The sequence below is a fragment of the Cryptosporidium ryanae genome (assembly GCF_009792415.1).
Source record: "Cryptosporidium ryanae isolate 45019 chromosome Unknown contig_17, whole genome shotgun sequence".
In the NCBI taxonomy this organism is placed as follows: Eukaryota; Apicomplexa; class Conoidasida; order Eucoccidiorida; family Cryptosporidiidae; genus Cryptosporidium; species Cryptosporidium ryanae.
This window is the reverse complement of record NW_027125568.1, coordinates 155,485-170,600: the sequence shown is the minus strand read 5'-3', so window position 1 is coordinate 170,600 and position 15,116 is coordinate 155,485. Positions and strand designations below refer to the sequence as shown.

At 28.3% G+C, this 15,116-nt stretch overlaps 6 protein-coding genes across 6 annotated transcripts; 2 read left to right on the top strand and 4 right to left on the bottom strand.

Moving 5' to 3' along the window:
* Nucleotides 1–4: 4 nt before the first annotated feature.
* On the bottom strand, nucleotides 5–3,427 carry FG386_000797 (uncharacterized protein; the record flags this gene model as incomplete). The annotated part of the gene is made up of 1 exon (XM_067340141.1): nucleotides 5–3,427. The coding sequence occupies one exon, from the start codon at nucleotides 3,425–3,427 to the stop codon at nucleotides 5–7; it is 3,423 nt and encodes a 1,140-aa protein (XP_067195949.1).
* Nucleotides 3,428–3,839: 412 nt separating this feature from the next.
* FG386_000796 (uncharacterized protein) lies at nucleotides 3,840–5,417 on the bottom strand (the record flags this gene model as incomplete). The annotated part of the gene is made up of 1 exon (XM_067340140.1): nucleotides 3,840–5,417. The coding sequence occupies one exon, from the start codon at nucleotides 5,415–5,417 to the stop codon at nucleotides 3,840–3,842; it is 1,578 nt and encodes a 525-aa protein (XP_067195948.1).
* Nucleotides 5,418–5,664: 247 nt separating this feature from the next.
* FG386_000795 (SMC2 protein) lies at nucleotides 5,665–9,378 on the bottom strand (the record flags this gene model as incomplete). The annotated part of the gene is made up of 1 exon (XM_067340139.1): nucleotides 5,665–9,378. One exon carries the CDS (start codon nucleotides 9,376–9,378, stop codon nucleotides 5,665–5,667), a length of 3,714 nt encoding a protein of 1,237 aa, XP_067195947.1.
* Nucleotides 9,379–9,844: 466 nt separating this feature from the next.
* On the top strand, nucleotides 9,845–12,493 carry FG386_000794 (uncharacterized protein; the record flags this gene model as incomplete). The annotated part of the gene is made up of 1 exon (XM_067340138.1): nucleotides 9,845–12,493. The coding sequence occupies one exon, from the start codon at nucleotides 9,845–9,847 to the stop codon at nucleotides 12,491–12,493; it is 2,649 nt and encodes an 882-aa protein (XP_067195946.1).
* Nucleotides 12,494–12,556: 63 nt separating this feature from the next.
* FG386_000793 (double-stranded DNA-binding domain) lies at nucleotides 12,557–12,955 on the bottom strand (the record flags this gene model as incomplete). Its single annotated transcript, XM_067340137.1, has 1 exon — nucleotides 12,557–12,955. The coding sequence occupies one exon, from the start codon at nucleotides 12,953–12,955 to the stop codon at nucleotides 12,557–12,559; it is 399 nt and encodes a 132-aa protein (XP_067195945.1).
* A 444-nt stretch (nucleotides 12,956–13,399) lies between these two features.
* Nucleotides 13,400–15,046, top strand: FG386_000791 (uncharacterized protein; the record flags this gene model as incomplete). Its single annotated transcript, XM_067340135.1, has 1 exon — nucleotides 13,400–15,046. One exon carries the CDS (start codon nucleotides 13,400–13,402, stop codon nucleotides 15,044–15,046), a length of 1,647 nt encoding a protein of 548 aa, XP_067195943.1.
* Nucleotides 15,047–15,116: the final 70 nt, after the last annotated feature.

Genomic DNA, 15,116 nt, shown 5'->3' with positions numbered 1-15,116 from the left:
ACTTTTATTTCAAAAAGAAATCATGTAAATAATCTAGGTTTCTTTTATTAGTATTTCTATTAAACAAACTCCAATATTTAACAATACAAGCATTGTTTGGATCAATTTCATTTGAAATTCTCCATAATCTTGAATAAATTGTATTTATTAGCCAAATTGGGTATTTTTTCTGTCTAATTAATACTTGCCTATTCTCCATTTCTATTGACTTTAAATATGAGGAAATCATACAAATGTTGTATGCCAAATTACTTAAACACATATCATAATTTATATCTACAATCTTGTCATTCAAATATTTTATTATATCATTTTTTACAATTCTGTCTAGATTTAATGCTATATTTTTAATTGTTTCATTCTCAACAATTAACTCAATTGAATAAACTAAACTATTTTCGCTTCTACCATTTATCTGTTCGTTATAGAGAATAAATCCTATAATCATTTTTAGGATGAACCCTGGATTCATATCAACAGTACCTAAACTAGTGTCAAGGATCGCTGTTTTTATTGATTCTGTTGTTGTCTTATCTATAGTTATGAGTTCAATTGATTTAATATAATATTTTTTTATCAATTCTGAATCTCCACCCAAATCATAATCAAGAAATTCTGCATAATTATAAATTACGTAGCTATTTTTTGGATACAATGATATTGCCCTTTCATAAATAAGTTTTGATACTTCAATTAAATTGTAAATATCTATTATCATTCTTGCGTAATCAACTATGTTCTGAGGACAAAACGGATCGTTTTCTATGCAATTGTCAACTATCCAAGGTTTCCAAGTCTCAGACCAATCTAACAACTTCCTAGTATAAGAAAATTGTGAGTAATTGTTTAGCATATCATATTCACTATATGAGTTTACTAGATCCACACCTATTTCAGTTCTTTTAATTCTTCTGTAAATTGAATATTGAGCATTTCTATATATAAGTTCAAAATATCTTGAACTGTTATCAAGTTGAATTCTCCAACATGTTCTTTGGAATATATTCTCTTGATTATTACACCTATGCCTAATATTATCGAGGTATTCAGTAACATCAATGACTGTTATAGTCCCGTCTTTATTGATTGGGGTAGCACATCTATAAATGCTTAATAGTAGATATTCCGTCTTGTAAATTTCGTCCATTGATTCATAAAGTTCTCTAATTGGGATACAGGCAGAAATTGAATAAATAAATTGAGTTCTTTTTCTTATTTTGATATTTTCATACTGCGGGTGAGTAACTATCTTTGCATTTGTCATCAACCTTAAAGTCGAACTAACAACCATATCTGCAAGTATTGGAGTTCCATCTGGTAAATTCAAATTTATCCAATCAACCAATCTAGATTTTGATGAGGAAGAATTGTTTTCTGATACCAACCCCGATTTTATTTCACTCAATGGAAATTTCAAGAATGAAAATAATAGCATAAATAATGAAAATAATAATGAAAATAACTTAAATATCAATTTCACTGAAAAATTACCCCTTTTAGTTTTTGCTATTTGATAATTTGAACAATCTGCTGATTTCGTATTAAATATTCTTGAGTATATATTTTTGTAATAATCCCTTATGAAACATAAATATGATCTAGAAGCCAACAAACTTGAAAATACGGAAATATATGGTATCGCTAAAACTCTTAATCTTGAAATTGTAATTGCTAGAATGCAAAAAAAAATCGTTTGAATGAATAAATAAATTACATATGTTTTGGGCTTAACTTCTTGTACTTCAAGGGCAATGTCTATATCATTGACGGTTAAAGATCTATCCAGCGTATTTTTTTTAACATTCCTTTTAATAGCGGAATAATCTTGTTCAATTAAATATTCGTTGCAACTTTTCCAGTCACTAGCTGACATCGTTATAGACTTTGGAGAAGATGATGTGGAAGAAGAGCGAATTGAAGAGTCTGAAGAGAACGATTGCAAAGAAATGTTGTCATAAAAATTCTTTGTTTCGTCAATTAACATAAAATCATCTAGTTCCAAACTTTCCTTTCTGGAATTGCAGTTATTCGAATTAAAAATACACTTGAGTAACTCTATAACAACCATCAACGAAATTATTAAAACATTCGGTAAAAAAAAGTATAATACCCCTGAATTGTATACCATCTTCAGTTGTTGTTTATTTATCCAAGAAAATTCTGAACCACCCATTTTGTAAATCATTGTATCAAAATTTGAAAATTCTTTACCTAAAAGTAGAGACTTTAACATATCATAAACATGTGTATCGTCGTTCGAAAATGGAGATATAATTTTATTTATAAAAATGAATATTAACAAAGAAAATAAACCAATGCAAAGGGAATTAATTATGGAAAATTTGCCGTTTTTATTAAGCTTCAAAAACAGACGAGTTGTTGTAATTGACAAGAATATAGAAATACCAACTGACATTGCAGAGGAAAACAAGATATAATTGTTGAAAAAGTGAAATAAGTATGAGCATGCCAAAGAAAAAAGGTGTATTTTTATCATTTTCATAAGTTTTAATTCAAAAGTATTGTATTCATAACCAAGTAAATAAATTGTAAAAACTGAAATCATTTGAATTGATATCACGAAAACCGAGAATTGCCAAAATTCAAGTTGAATTAAAGAGGTTAAGAAAAACAAAAACCATTTCTTATTTGTTTCTTCAGTTTCCTGTTTCAAAATAGAGATAAATATAAAGTTATTTATCCAAATCACAGGCAATGCAAAATTTTCTCTTAGAGGTAAACTTGAAATTCTAGAAAGGAGTCTTGACTGAAAATTTCCAAATAAAAATCCAATACAAACAAGACCACTTTTATAAGAACCATCAGAAATATAAGTACTTGTTCCACACAAAAAACCCATTCCAACACCAAGAATTGTATTTATAGAGTAATAATAAAAATTGAATGGTGAAATAAAAGAGTTTTGGTATCCGAACTCATAATCAATATTTATTAGGAAAAGTTTTTTAAGAGAATATTTTTCAAATATTATTGAATTCAATACTGAAACTAAATACTTGGCTCCAAAAGACAAATTTTTTATTAATCTGTATGCTATTCCCAAAAAAATTTCCTGATAAATGTTAAATCTAGAAATTGAATTTATAGTATCTGGATATTCCGTTCTTCTATCAAAAATCATTTTATCCATTATAGTAATGAAAATATTTCCTGATGAGTTAACTATTTCCTCGTAAAAAGAATAGTAAAAAGCAGTTTCACTAAAGAGAGACATTTTTTGTTCTTTATAAGTTTTTTGGAGAATCATTCGATGTCTCAGAAACAAAAAAACTGTGAAAACAATACATGAAAAGATCGTTAGCTTTTTTGTCCTATCTCTATTGCAATTATTATCCTTCATAATTTGTTCATGTATAATCATGCTATTGGCACAAACCGAGTTATCTGTTGCTTTCCTTTTATGCATGTTTTCAAAAAGCAAATTTACTTTTGTTATTTAATTTACATTGAAAAAATATAGCAGAGACAGTAACACGAATAAAATAATTTTTATTTGTGTGTCGAAAACTTCAATATTGCTCTTGTATTTAAAAAACTAATGCGCCCCAATGTTATAAAAAAAGATATTTTGTAATTTTATTTATCTTCGTGTTGTATGAAGTATTACTATGATATTAAATTATACGCATTATAACAACTGTCTCAACTTACACTAGTACATCTAATATTGCTGCTGTATTTTGTCTATACATTCTCCTATTATGATGTTGATATATATAACTTCAACCTACAATTTTTTTTGAGACAATATGTGTGTTGTTTTACAATATACTTATTAAAAAATTCTAAATTAATATCACTTAATTTGATTCCGAATATTACTTTATTGAATTTGTTTTTCTCTCTGATACCATTCTTTTGATGAATATCAATAGAATTGGATTAAATAGTAAAATAACAATTAAAAAGTTACTTGTGTTTCTTGATTTATTCTCTAATGATTTTAAAATTTGTTTATTTTTTGAATTGTATTCTTCGGCATTTATTTGTTGTACTTTTTGTAAATTTAGACTAGATATACTAACTTTTGTATTTTTTTTCTCGGTATTTAGATAACTTCTTAGCAAATGTTTTTTAGAAATATCAGAGGTATCAATATCAATACCCCCAATCATAATACGTTCTTCATTCAAAAATAATGTGATTTCTCTATCAACAAAGAAAGTTGCTCCTAATATTATTTCATTTTGATGGTTTTTTGTGTTATGATAATCATTGTAAGTTGAATATTCTTTTCTGTAATCACTTACTATTCCTAAGCAATAAATTTTACTTTCAGAATCTACTATTTCGTTAATAAACAAATAAGAATTTGAGGTCCAAATAACTGTTGAATATTCAAATTTATCTTCTTTGATATTTTTAATGAATTCCAGTTCCAAGTTTGGGAACACATCTATAGAAATTTTATTTGATATTTTCCAACATGTTGTTCCATCCATGTAGTCATATCCAGATATATAAGGGTACATTTTTATGACAGAGTTTAATATCTGATTAATTAGATTATTGTATATAATAGAGGGTAAAACTGTAACAGTTGTTCCTGTATCAAAAATTCCTTTGAATAAATTGTTTTTTGGTGATTTATTTTTCGTTATTCTATAACCATTAATTTTAATACTATTTATATACCCACAATATCTCTCTTCATCGCAGCATTTTTGAATTGATTTTAACTCAAATAGATCATCATTAAATCCATTATTTACATTATATCCAAAAACCAATTTACCACCTTTTTTATTTAGTTGAATTGATATTACTTCTTTAGCTCCATTTCTCTCCAATGATCTATTCTTAAATATGTTTTGTACAACAGAATTCAAATAATCTACTTTTTTAAAATTTCCCAATCCCATTATTCCGGTTGCCTTTTGATACTTAAATAGTTTTTGTTCAAATAAATTGCAACCAATAACTAATCTATTCTTATCCCTTTTTCGAACTCTACCCCATCTATTAATTGATGAAGTGCTTTCAAACTCAACGAAATCTTCAATAAAATACCCAGATAATCTACTTCCTTCAGAATATTCTACGTTATAAATGCACTTTCCCTCTTCACTGCAATTACACCTTTCAATTATACTGTTGTTTTTCACATTTCTACTAAAGTTTATATTGCATTCCAATACTTGCGAGTGTGATAAAGAAATATTAAAAGTCCCATGTTCGTGAATCCCACATTCCACACAATCACTGCATGAAAAACTAGTTAAAGAGCTGCCTGTATCTATTAATAATGTCTGAACCTGTGTAATTGGATGTCCAACAAACACCCTAATATAATAATACCCAAGCTCACTAATATCTCCGTATACAGGTATTTCTAAATTATCATAAAAATTAAATATAACAGATAATATTAGAAAAAATAACTTATTTTTATTCATTACTTCAAAAATTCTCAAGAGGAACACTATTTGTTGAATCACAAATATGAATTATTCTAATCTAATAAAATATATTAATATTTCAACTATATAAGCAAATTTATATGCATGTTTTTAGAGAAGAAAAGTGATCTTTCGCGGTAATTTACATTTATATATGTTATTACTATTAGAAATTCTACTTAATAATTACTTGTTGACAAAACACGAATTATATATATATATATATATATATATATATATATATTTAAGCCCTTCTGCGTATTTTTACATTGGTCTTCTCTTTAATGTATATATCCTTCACAACTTTATTTATGTTTTGATTTTCATCATCAAAATCTTCTAGTTTGTTATTTTCAAATCTATTAACTGTAGAAACACCGTGTATAAGTTCTGTTCGAAATAAAACATTTGCATTGTTAAACATTCCCTCTTTTAAAGATACAATAATAAACTGAGAATTTGGGAAATGATTTTTAATCATTTTACCAATATTTTGTGTGTGACCAAGATCAAGTGCAGAATCTATTTCGTCTAAAATATATACTGGGGCAGGTTTGAATCTAAGCATTGCTAATACAAGTGAAAGCGCAAGAAGGGATCTTTGGCCTCCACTAAGTTCAGTAAGTGATTTTTTCCAAACGCCTCCCAGCTCAACTTTGAATTCCAGACCATATAAATCATTGGATTCATCTTCCGGATCAATTGATTGTACAAGTTCTGCATTCGCATTTGGTAGTAATGTGCTAAATATTGATCCAAAAGAAACATTTACTGCTTTCCATGTATTTTCAAGCGCCTGTTTCTTCTTTTGATCCAAGTCATTTATAACATCTTCAATTTTGTCTTTGTCTTTAGTGACTATATCTCTCTTATTAATTAATTCATTGCATTCAGTATTCACCTTTTCGTATATATTTAAAGCTCTTCTATTGATATTTTTTGAAATATTGTCTTTTTCTCTCTGTAATTCTTCCAATTTGTTAATACAATCTTTATATTTGTGTGATTCCAAGTCGAATTTTTCCGTAAAGTTATTATCGTGAAGCCATTCAAATTGCCTCACCATTGAATCTTTGACCTTATTTTTTTTTGTTAAGTTTTGATTTAAAGTTGATATTTCGTGAGAAATTTTGGTTATTTCTATTTGTTTTTTTGAAATTGCTTTACCTATTCTCTTTAATTCAGTTCTATTGTCTTTAATAATATCATTACTTGATTCTATTTCTTTTTGTAATTTTAATAACGAATCATTCGCATCTTTTAGTTCACCTTGAAGTTCATTCAACTTTGAATTTTGATAAAATAAGCTTTTTTTAATTTCATCAATAATTATTCTTTTTTTATCAATATTTTCATTCAAATGTTCCAATTCTTTACTTAATACTTCTTTTTCAATTCTTGAAGAAAAGGTTACTTTTTCCAAGTTTTGATGTATAACTGTCAATTCCTTTATTTCTTTTTTGTAGCCTTCTATGTTATCTTCTATTTCTTGTTCACGTGAGCCCTTATTATATTCAAATTCTTTTATTTCTTTTTCTAATCTCACTTTATTTCGAATTAATTCGTCACTCTTGCTTTCACAGTTTGTTAAATCAATTTTCAGTGCTTCAATTTCCTTTTTAATGTTATCTATTACCGCTTCTGTTGAATATTCATTCTCTTTCTCAAGCCTCTCTTCGATTAATTTCAATTGGTGATTGTCTATTTCTAGTTGTCTCAATGAATGGCGATAGCCTTCTGCGGATTTGTTTAAATTAGGCAAAAGATTCTTTTCTATTTCTTCAATTCTTTTATTATTATTTAATATTTTCAACCTAAGATCGTTGTATTCTTTATATGTTTCAAGAATACTCCTATTATTACTCGCAGCCGAACCCCCGGACAATGTTCCACTCGGATCGTAAATATCACCTTTTAATGTCACCGTCCTTACTGCTATATCAGGATTAAATGTGATATTTTTTGCAAAACTTTCATTTTCACAAATAATTGTATGCCCAAAACAATATTTCATTGCTGGAAGAAGCTCCTCATTAAATTTTATCAAGTTCATTGGACTAACAACTCGAAGGTCATTGTCACCATTACAATTTGTCAGTTTCCTGGCGTGTTTAAGAGTTGCTTCTGATATTGAAGGATCAATAATTTTATCCAGTGGAATTAAAGTAACCCTTTTCTTTATCAAACCACTATTTAATAGTTTTTTTCCTATTTCACTATTCTCAACTACCATATTGTAAAGTCTTCCCCCAGCAACCATTTCCAATGCAGTTGAATACTTGGAGTCATTATAATAAAATAATTCGAACACAGACCCTTTAACTTTAGTTTTACTTAAACTTTCAGAAAAAAACATATCTACACTATTAATGTGTGTCTGAACAGCTAATTCTCTATTAGTTCCTGAATCATAGATACATTGAATATTTCTAATAAACATTTCAATTGGTTGAAGCTGGATTTCAAGAGAATCATTATCAATCTTCAACCTTTTTCTTTCAAAACTATACTTTTCAAACAATTCTGCATCTCCCTTCATTCTATTTATATCAGCTTGCAACTTCTCAACGTGTGCCTTTAGTTGGTTATATTCATCCCTGTTTAAATTTTTTTGTTTATTATTAGAATTACATTTCGATATTTTGTTTTTTAAAGGTTTAAGAGTTCTTTCCATATCCTCTATTTTTAATTTAATTTTTTTTTCCTCTACAGAAATATTATTTAATTCCTTTTGAGTATCAAATAAAGATTGTCGCAGTGACTTTTGTTCTGAATCTTTGGAACCAGAATCACAACCTGTACGTATCCTTTGTAGAATTTTTTTCGAATTTTCTAATAATTCTTTAAGATCTTTTAGCCTTTTTTCTACCATAATAAATTCATTTGATTGATTATTCTCATTTTTCTCGGTTTTTTCAGAACATAGTTTTTCTTGAATTTCCTTTTGTTGTTTTGTCATATCGACAAATATATTCTCTTCATCTTTAAGATCAGTATTCAATTCATTTAATTGAACTTGTGTCATGTTAACATTAGATTCAATATAAGATATTCTTTCTTTGCAATCTCTAAGTGGGGTTGACCATTTTGAAGACATTTTGTTTTCTTCTTCGTCAATAATTTTTTGAATGCTAGATATCTTATTATTTAAATAATCAACTTCATTCACAAAATTATTCAACTCAGTTTTCATATTCTCTAAATTCAATTCAAGTGAATTAGTCTCATTCAATATTTGTTTAAATTGGTGTAGAGTACATAGACGTTCATAAAGTTCAACTTCTTCATTGATACTTGCCCACTTTAAGTAATCAGTCTTCTCTTTTTTTATTCTCTCAAATTTAGGGATAATATCTTCTTCTAGCATTCTATTTATCTCATTCAATTTGCTATTTTTTTTTTCAATCAATTTTAAACTTTGTTGTTTCTTAGTTTCATACATTCTTGTTCCTGCAGCTTCCTCAATCATTGAAAGTAGTTCTTTCGGCTTCATATTAATTACCTTTGTTATTCTTCCTTGCATAATTAAAAAATGTGAACTATTAACATTCAACTGCACGGAATGAAAAAAATTGGTAACATCCATCGGCTTAACAACTGTTCCATTTATTAAATATCTATTTCTTCCTCCAGTTGCAATTTGTCTTGTTACCGTTATTTTGTCCAAATCCCTATATAGTGGAGAGGAATTGGATTTGTCCTCATTATTGAAAATAATTGAAACCGAAGCCTTGTTTATTCCTGCTTGACCAGATTTATATATTAGCTCTTCTAATTTATTGATACGTATTTGCGATAAATTTGTTATACCAAGAACAAAGCAAATCGAATCTAAAATATTTGATTTACCACTTCCATTAAATCCCGTTATCGCATTAAATTTTGGATTAAATCTCCCAATAACAGTTCTTTTCTGATAGGACTTAAACCCATCTAAAACAATTTCCTCAATATACATAATAAAACGAGAAAAAGTATTACACTTGCAAATATTTAATAGATTAAAAATACAATTAGTTAAAGTTGAATACTATTGGAAATAAAAGGTCAAATTTTCAGTCAGTTCATATGATTAAAGACTTCTGAACTAATATGATGACTTGTTAAACAAACTTCACTTATTATAAGTGCATATGAGAAGCCTTCGAATTAATAATAATTAAAATTTTAAAGCCTAAAAAAATAGTGTGGGTAAAATGGCGCTTAAACCATACATTGTTATGGTGCATTTGGAATTCGTTGCTAAATGTGTGGTTGAATAAAACTTTATTCAGGGTTAAACATATAAAATTACATGAATTTGAATTGAGCTATTCACATTATTGTTATACTATAATTTTCTTAAATTATTAATTTATTAACTAAACCATCAAATTTACATATATAAAACCGTTACCTTTTTTAACTTGTGTATGTACAATAAGATGCAATATGTTGATTCTTTTTCATCAAGACAACTCTTCGATTTAGTTAAATCTATTGGCGAGTGTCGTTCAAAATACGAAGAGGATAACATCATTATGAATGAATTAACAATGTTGCAGTTAAAAATGCAGGAACATTCTATTTCGTCTGTTAGGCTACGTGAATACATGATTAGAGCTATTTACATAGAAATGTTGGGGCATGACGCTTCATTTGCTTACATTCATGCAATTAAAATGACGAATGAAAAGAATGCACTGGCTAAAAGGATAGGATATTTGGCATGTTGTATTTTTTTTAATAGAGACAATGAATTAATAGTACTACTTATTAATACATTACAGAGGGATCTTTCTAGCAGAAATCAGCTTGACATTATATCTGCATTGTCAAGTTTACCTTACTTGCTTAATACTGAGATCCTGTCATCAATAGAAGAATTATTAGTAAAATTGCTATCACATCAAACTCCAATTATCAGAAGAAAGACATATTTACTATTTTTAAAGGTAATAGAATTAAAACCAACAATTATTGATGAAAACAATGATTTATTGAGAAGAGGTCTTTGTGATATTGATATAGGTGTTGTTAATTCTACTCTTTGCTTAGTAGATAAAATAAATACCTACCATCCGAAATTGTGTTTGTCACTAATCCCATATATGATCGCCAATTTAAAACAAGTCATTGAAAATAATATTCCAAAAGGTTATGAATACCATTGCGTTCCTGCACCATGGACTCAAATTAAAGTCTTAGAAATATTGTCCGATCTTGTTGTATTTGACAAAAATGTCGCTGATCAAATTTACGAAATTATTTATAATACTACAAAAAAGGTCGAATTATCTATATCTATGCCAGCATACAACGGTAAGTCAATGGTTTTTTCTTCATTGAATCCTAACATCAAGTCTGTAAACAATTCCTGCAACATTTCATTTGCAATATTTGACTCTTGTACAAAAGCTATAACGTCGATTAATACTAAAAGGGATTTACTGGATCAAATTACTGAAATTGTTTCAAAGCTTTTAAATTCTGGTGTTAACTATCTGAAATACATTGGAATAAAATGTCTCACAAAGATAACTAAAATAGACCCATCATATGCAATACCACACCAAATGGTTGTAATAGATTGTCTTGAAGATAAAGATGAAACTTTAAGGAGATGTACGCTTGATCTATTGTGTAAAATGACTAATCCACAAAATATAGAATTTGTTATTTCAAAACTTATTCGTAATTTAATTTCCTCAAAAGATAGTCATTTTAGAGATGACTTGGTCAAAAACATCATTTTACTAAGTGAAATGTTTTCACCAACATATTCTTGGTACCTAAATACAATGATTAAACTATTTGAATTATCTGGTGATAATATTGGAAGAAATAAAGCAAACAACGTCGCACAGATAATTGCAGAAGGCCCAACTGGAGATGAATTAGAAGATTCGAAATTTAGAAATGAGGCAACAACTATATTTTCTAGGATTCTTGAAAACAATTTGGATAAATCACCTGAAACTCTTTGTAATTTGGCAATATGGGTTATTGGTGAATATGGATCAATTGATCCAAGTGGAATATGCGACATTAAGTCACTTGAAGTTATTTACAATTCAACTAGACTTCTTTCAAAAACATTTATGTATTTTAAAGGAAGCTTGAAATTATTCCAAAACGACATTAAAACATTTAATAAAGAACCTGAATTAGATTTATCTAATGTAAAAGTTCAAACATCATGGGAAACAATATCAATAATTATTTCTGCAATAATGAAATGTTATTCTAATGCAATATTGGTTTCAAACAAGGTTACAAATTCCAAGATTGAAGAAAAAGAAATGTATTTAAATAAAATGAACAACATATATAATGATATTATTTCAGAGTGTCTAAAATACCCACTTAGTTTAATAAGCCAAAGAAATAGCGAATTCATTTCACTTCTATTACTTAACAAAGAATTCAAAAACAGCCACCCTAACATTAGCGATGACAAATTCTTCAATTTATTGAGTTTTATTCTCCCATATGATGCTTCTTGTGAAGAAATAAGTGTTGATAAAAATCTTCTGTTCCTCGACAATTTTGTGAATGAATACAGACTCTCTAATGAATATCTATCTAAAATAAATAAAACTAATCTTTCAAGAAAGAAAACAAAAAATGAAGCGACTGCCAACAGCATTGATTTTATAGAGAACTTTTCCGACTCTAATCAAAAATCAACTCCAATTGTGCAATTGGGGCATACAAATCAGAAATCAGAGAATTTCAATGAATTCGTTTCTGAAATAATGCCAAGGGCAACACAATACTTTTGCAACGTAGACAAATCTGAGCGGAAATTTCATGAAAAAAGTCAGACAATCAAATCAAATGGAAAATATTTCCTACAGAGTGAAATTATCTCGAAACAACCAAAAACTTTCATCTCAACAAGTACAAATAAATGGGGACCAGAAGGCTATAAAACTAGCAGAAAACCCGAAAACAGTGTTAGTTCTAAATATGAAAAGATTGATAATTATGAAAATATACGAAGTAAAGAAGTCCGAGAGAAGGATGTAAAAAAACAAAAAGAGGTTATTGCTTTATTTAGTGGTATTTATCAAACAAATAGAAATAATTAAAAATACATACTTATAATTCGTCTCTCTTATAATTTAAGTTTATAAGTCACATCAGACTATTAACTATAAATCCATCTCATCATCGTCTTCAAATAATCCCCTTCTATAAATTGTTATTTTTGATTTTTTCTCATTTGATTCATTAATTCTGGATAATATATTAACTAGCTCGTTTTCCTGCAACTTCCTATTTTGTGAAAATCCACTTGAACGAGCGGTTCTTAGAATATAGTCTTCTATTTGAATAACTCTATCTGGCTTAACAAGTGCTATTCTATTCAGACGCTCAATAGCTGCAGGTTCTAGTATAGTTCTCAACACTGCTCTTCTTTGTTCGATAATCTTCTGCTCATCAACATTTATATTAGAGGATTGTTTTCCTTCCTCAATATTCACGCCTTCGCAACCCACGCCAACAGGGAATTTAACATTACTTCCATTACTGTTATTAAAATTTGTCATTTAATAACACGTTATGACAGCTAAGAAAAATATTATCTTAATTTGTAGAAGTATAATTTTTGAATTTAATGAAAAAGTTAGCTTGTTTTAGAATAGCGGGATTTAAAAAAACGAAGCAATAAAGGTAATTTTTTTAATGATTACTCTTTTAAACACACTTGAAATCAAATTTGATATACACATTAGTTATTTATAATAGATATTATATCTAATAAACCGGCTTTGTTTCAATTTCATTTCTAATAGATTGGTATTTTTGTCAAACGTATTCAGAATATCCAGATTACTACTAATATTGCAAATTCTAATAAATGAGGTTATTACTTCCCCACACATCCCGCCTGTTGTGGTTGGTTATTTATGCAAGGTCTAATTTATAAGGAAATGAAGAACCGTTTCTAGAATATTAATGTTTCCGTTTATATACCAAAATTAAATGCGAACATGGGAAATACACCGGCATATGATGTTGATACAAAGGATATTCTGAACAAAAAAGGGTCTAATTTTATACAACCTCTCACAAAATCATTTTCAGACTTTGATTTAACTAGTAGTGTGACTTCAAAAGTGGCCTCGCTTCAGGGTATACCAAATCAATTCATTGAAGATCCTGTGTCTGATACTTTGGCTAAGATATCTTCAAGAATTGTTACTACATGTGGTGTGATACATTACTTATCAAAAGCAGGTTCAAATGAAAATGTTTACTCCGAGTTTGAAGTCCTTGACAACATAAGTGATAAAAACTATATATTCGAATCACTAGACAGTAAAGAAGAAAAATCTGTATGCGAAAACTACTCTTCAAAAATTAAGAACAATGATTTAATACCTACTACAAAGAATAATCTCTTTGACGTTATAACTTATGGAATGAGATTTGAACTCGAAAGTAGGGAATCCTCAGAGAATCTTGAAAGTATTATAGAAAATAAAAGTACTAATAATGACAGTAACAATATTGTAGAGGTCTTAGTTGAAAATAAACCCAAAATAAGAGAAATTGAGGTTAAAAGTAAATTATTCAAAATTTTTGGGAACAAGAGAAACCATATGCCATTTTTAAGCCCAGGTATAATTGACGTATTTCTGCCATTTATACTCGATGAAACTCTAATATCCTGTTTCTTGGTTTGTCCTCATTGGTTACTTACAATTGCTAATTTTCTAAACAAAAAGTATGGGAGTTCAATAGACAAAAAATTTATTGAATGCTACTCGGACAATATTGAATTGGAGCACGCGACAGTTACAATTCAACCAGTATTAACAGTTGGAGGGAGTGTTAGAGTAGATAGAGTTTTATATGCCAAAGTATTGAAAGGTTGTTTAAACAAATCGTCAACACTTTCATACAACTTTAAATACAAGTCAGCTTTAATGGAAGAAATGAATAATATATCTCGTAAAAATCGATCAAACTCAATTTTTCAGCCAATAAGCAAAAAAAATTCAGGTATTTTCTCCCTTATGGGAGCCATTTATACCTCATCTTATAAATTTGACACGAGAGCTATGGGAACAAAAAGGATACAGTGGGCATACAAAGATATTTCTAGATCTCACTGTGAAGAAGTTGCAGTTGCTCATACAACCACTAAATCTAGTTTAAATGTTGGAGATAGAATTGAAATTGCAATAAATATGAGTAATTCATTCGGCATTGTTGATCTTGACTCTATCAAGTTCCAAAAATTGATTTTCGAAGAAATTACCTCAGAGAAATGCGAAATTGAGGATATGTATTCTTCAGAGTCAGATTGGAGACCGGTAAATAGTCAGAACAAAGAACTAAGAGACTTATTCAATGTTCCAATTTTTTCACCGCAAATGGAACTTTTATATACAGAGTATGCAGGAACCGACATAATTACATATAAAATTACATATAAAGCTACTAAACCAGGAGAATTAAATAACTCTAAAGAACACTTTGGAATCGATATATCCGTTGTTCCGAGTAATTTTGCAATAATATCTGCACTCAAAAGAAAAGGATTACAACACGACAGATACAGCCCACTACAACTCAGAGTTGGCGATCAGTTAGTTTTGTATATTTCAAAGGGTGGTACAATTCCAACATAAATTACCTCGTTAAAATTAAATTAATTAATTTATATATATTTTCTTTTTTTTCTGATGTTAAATATAAATA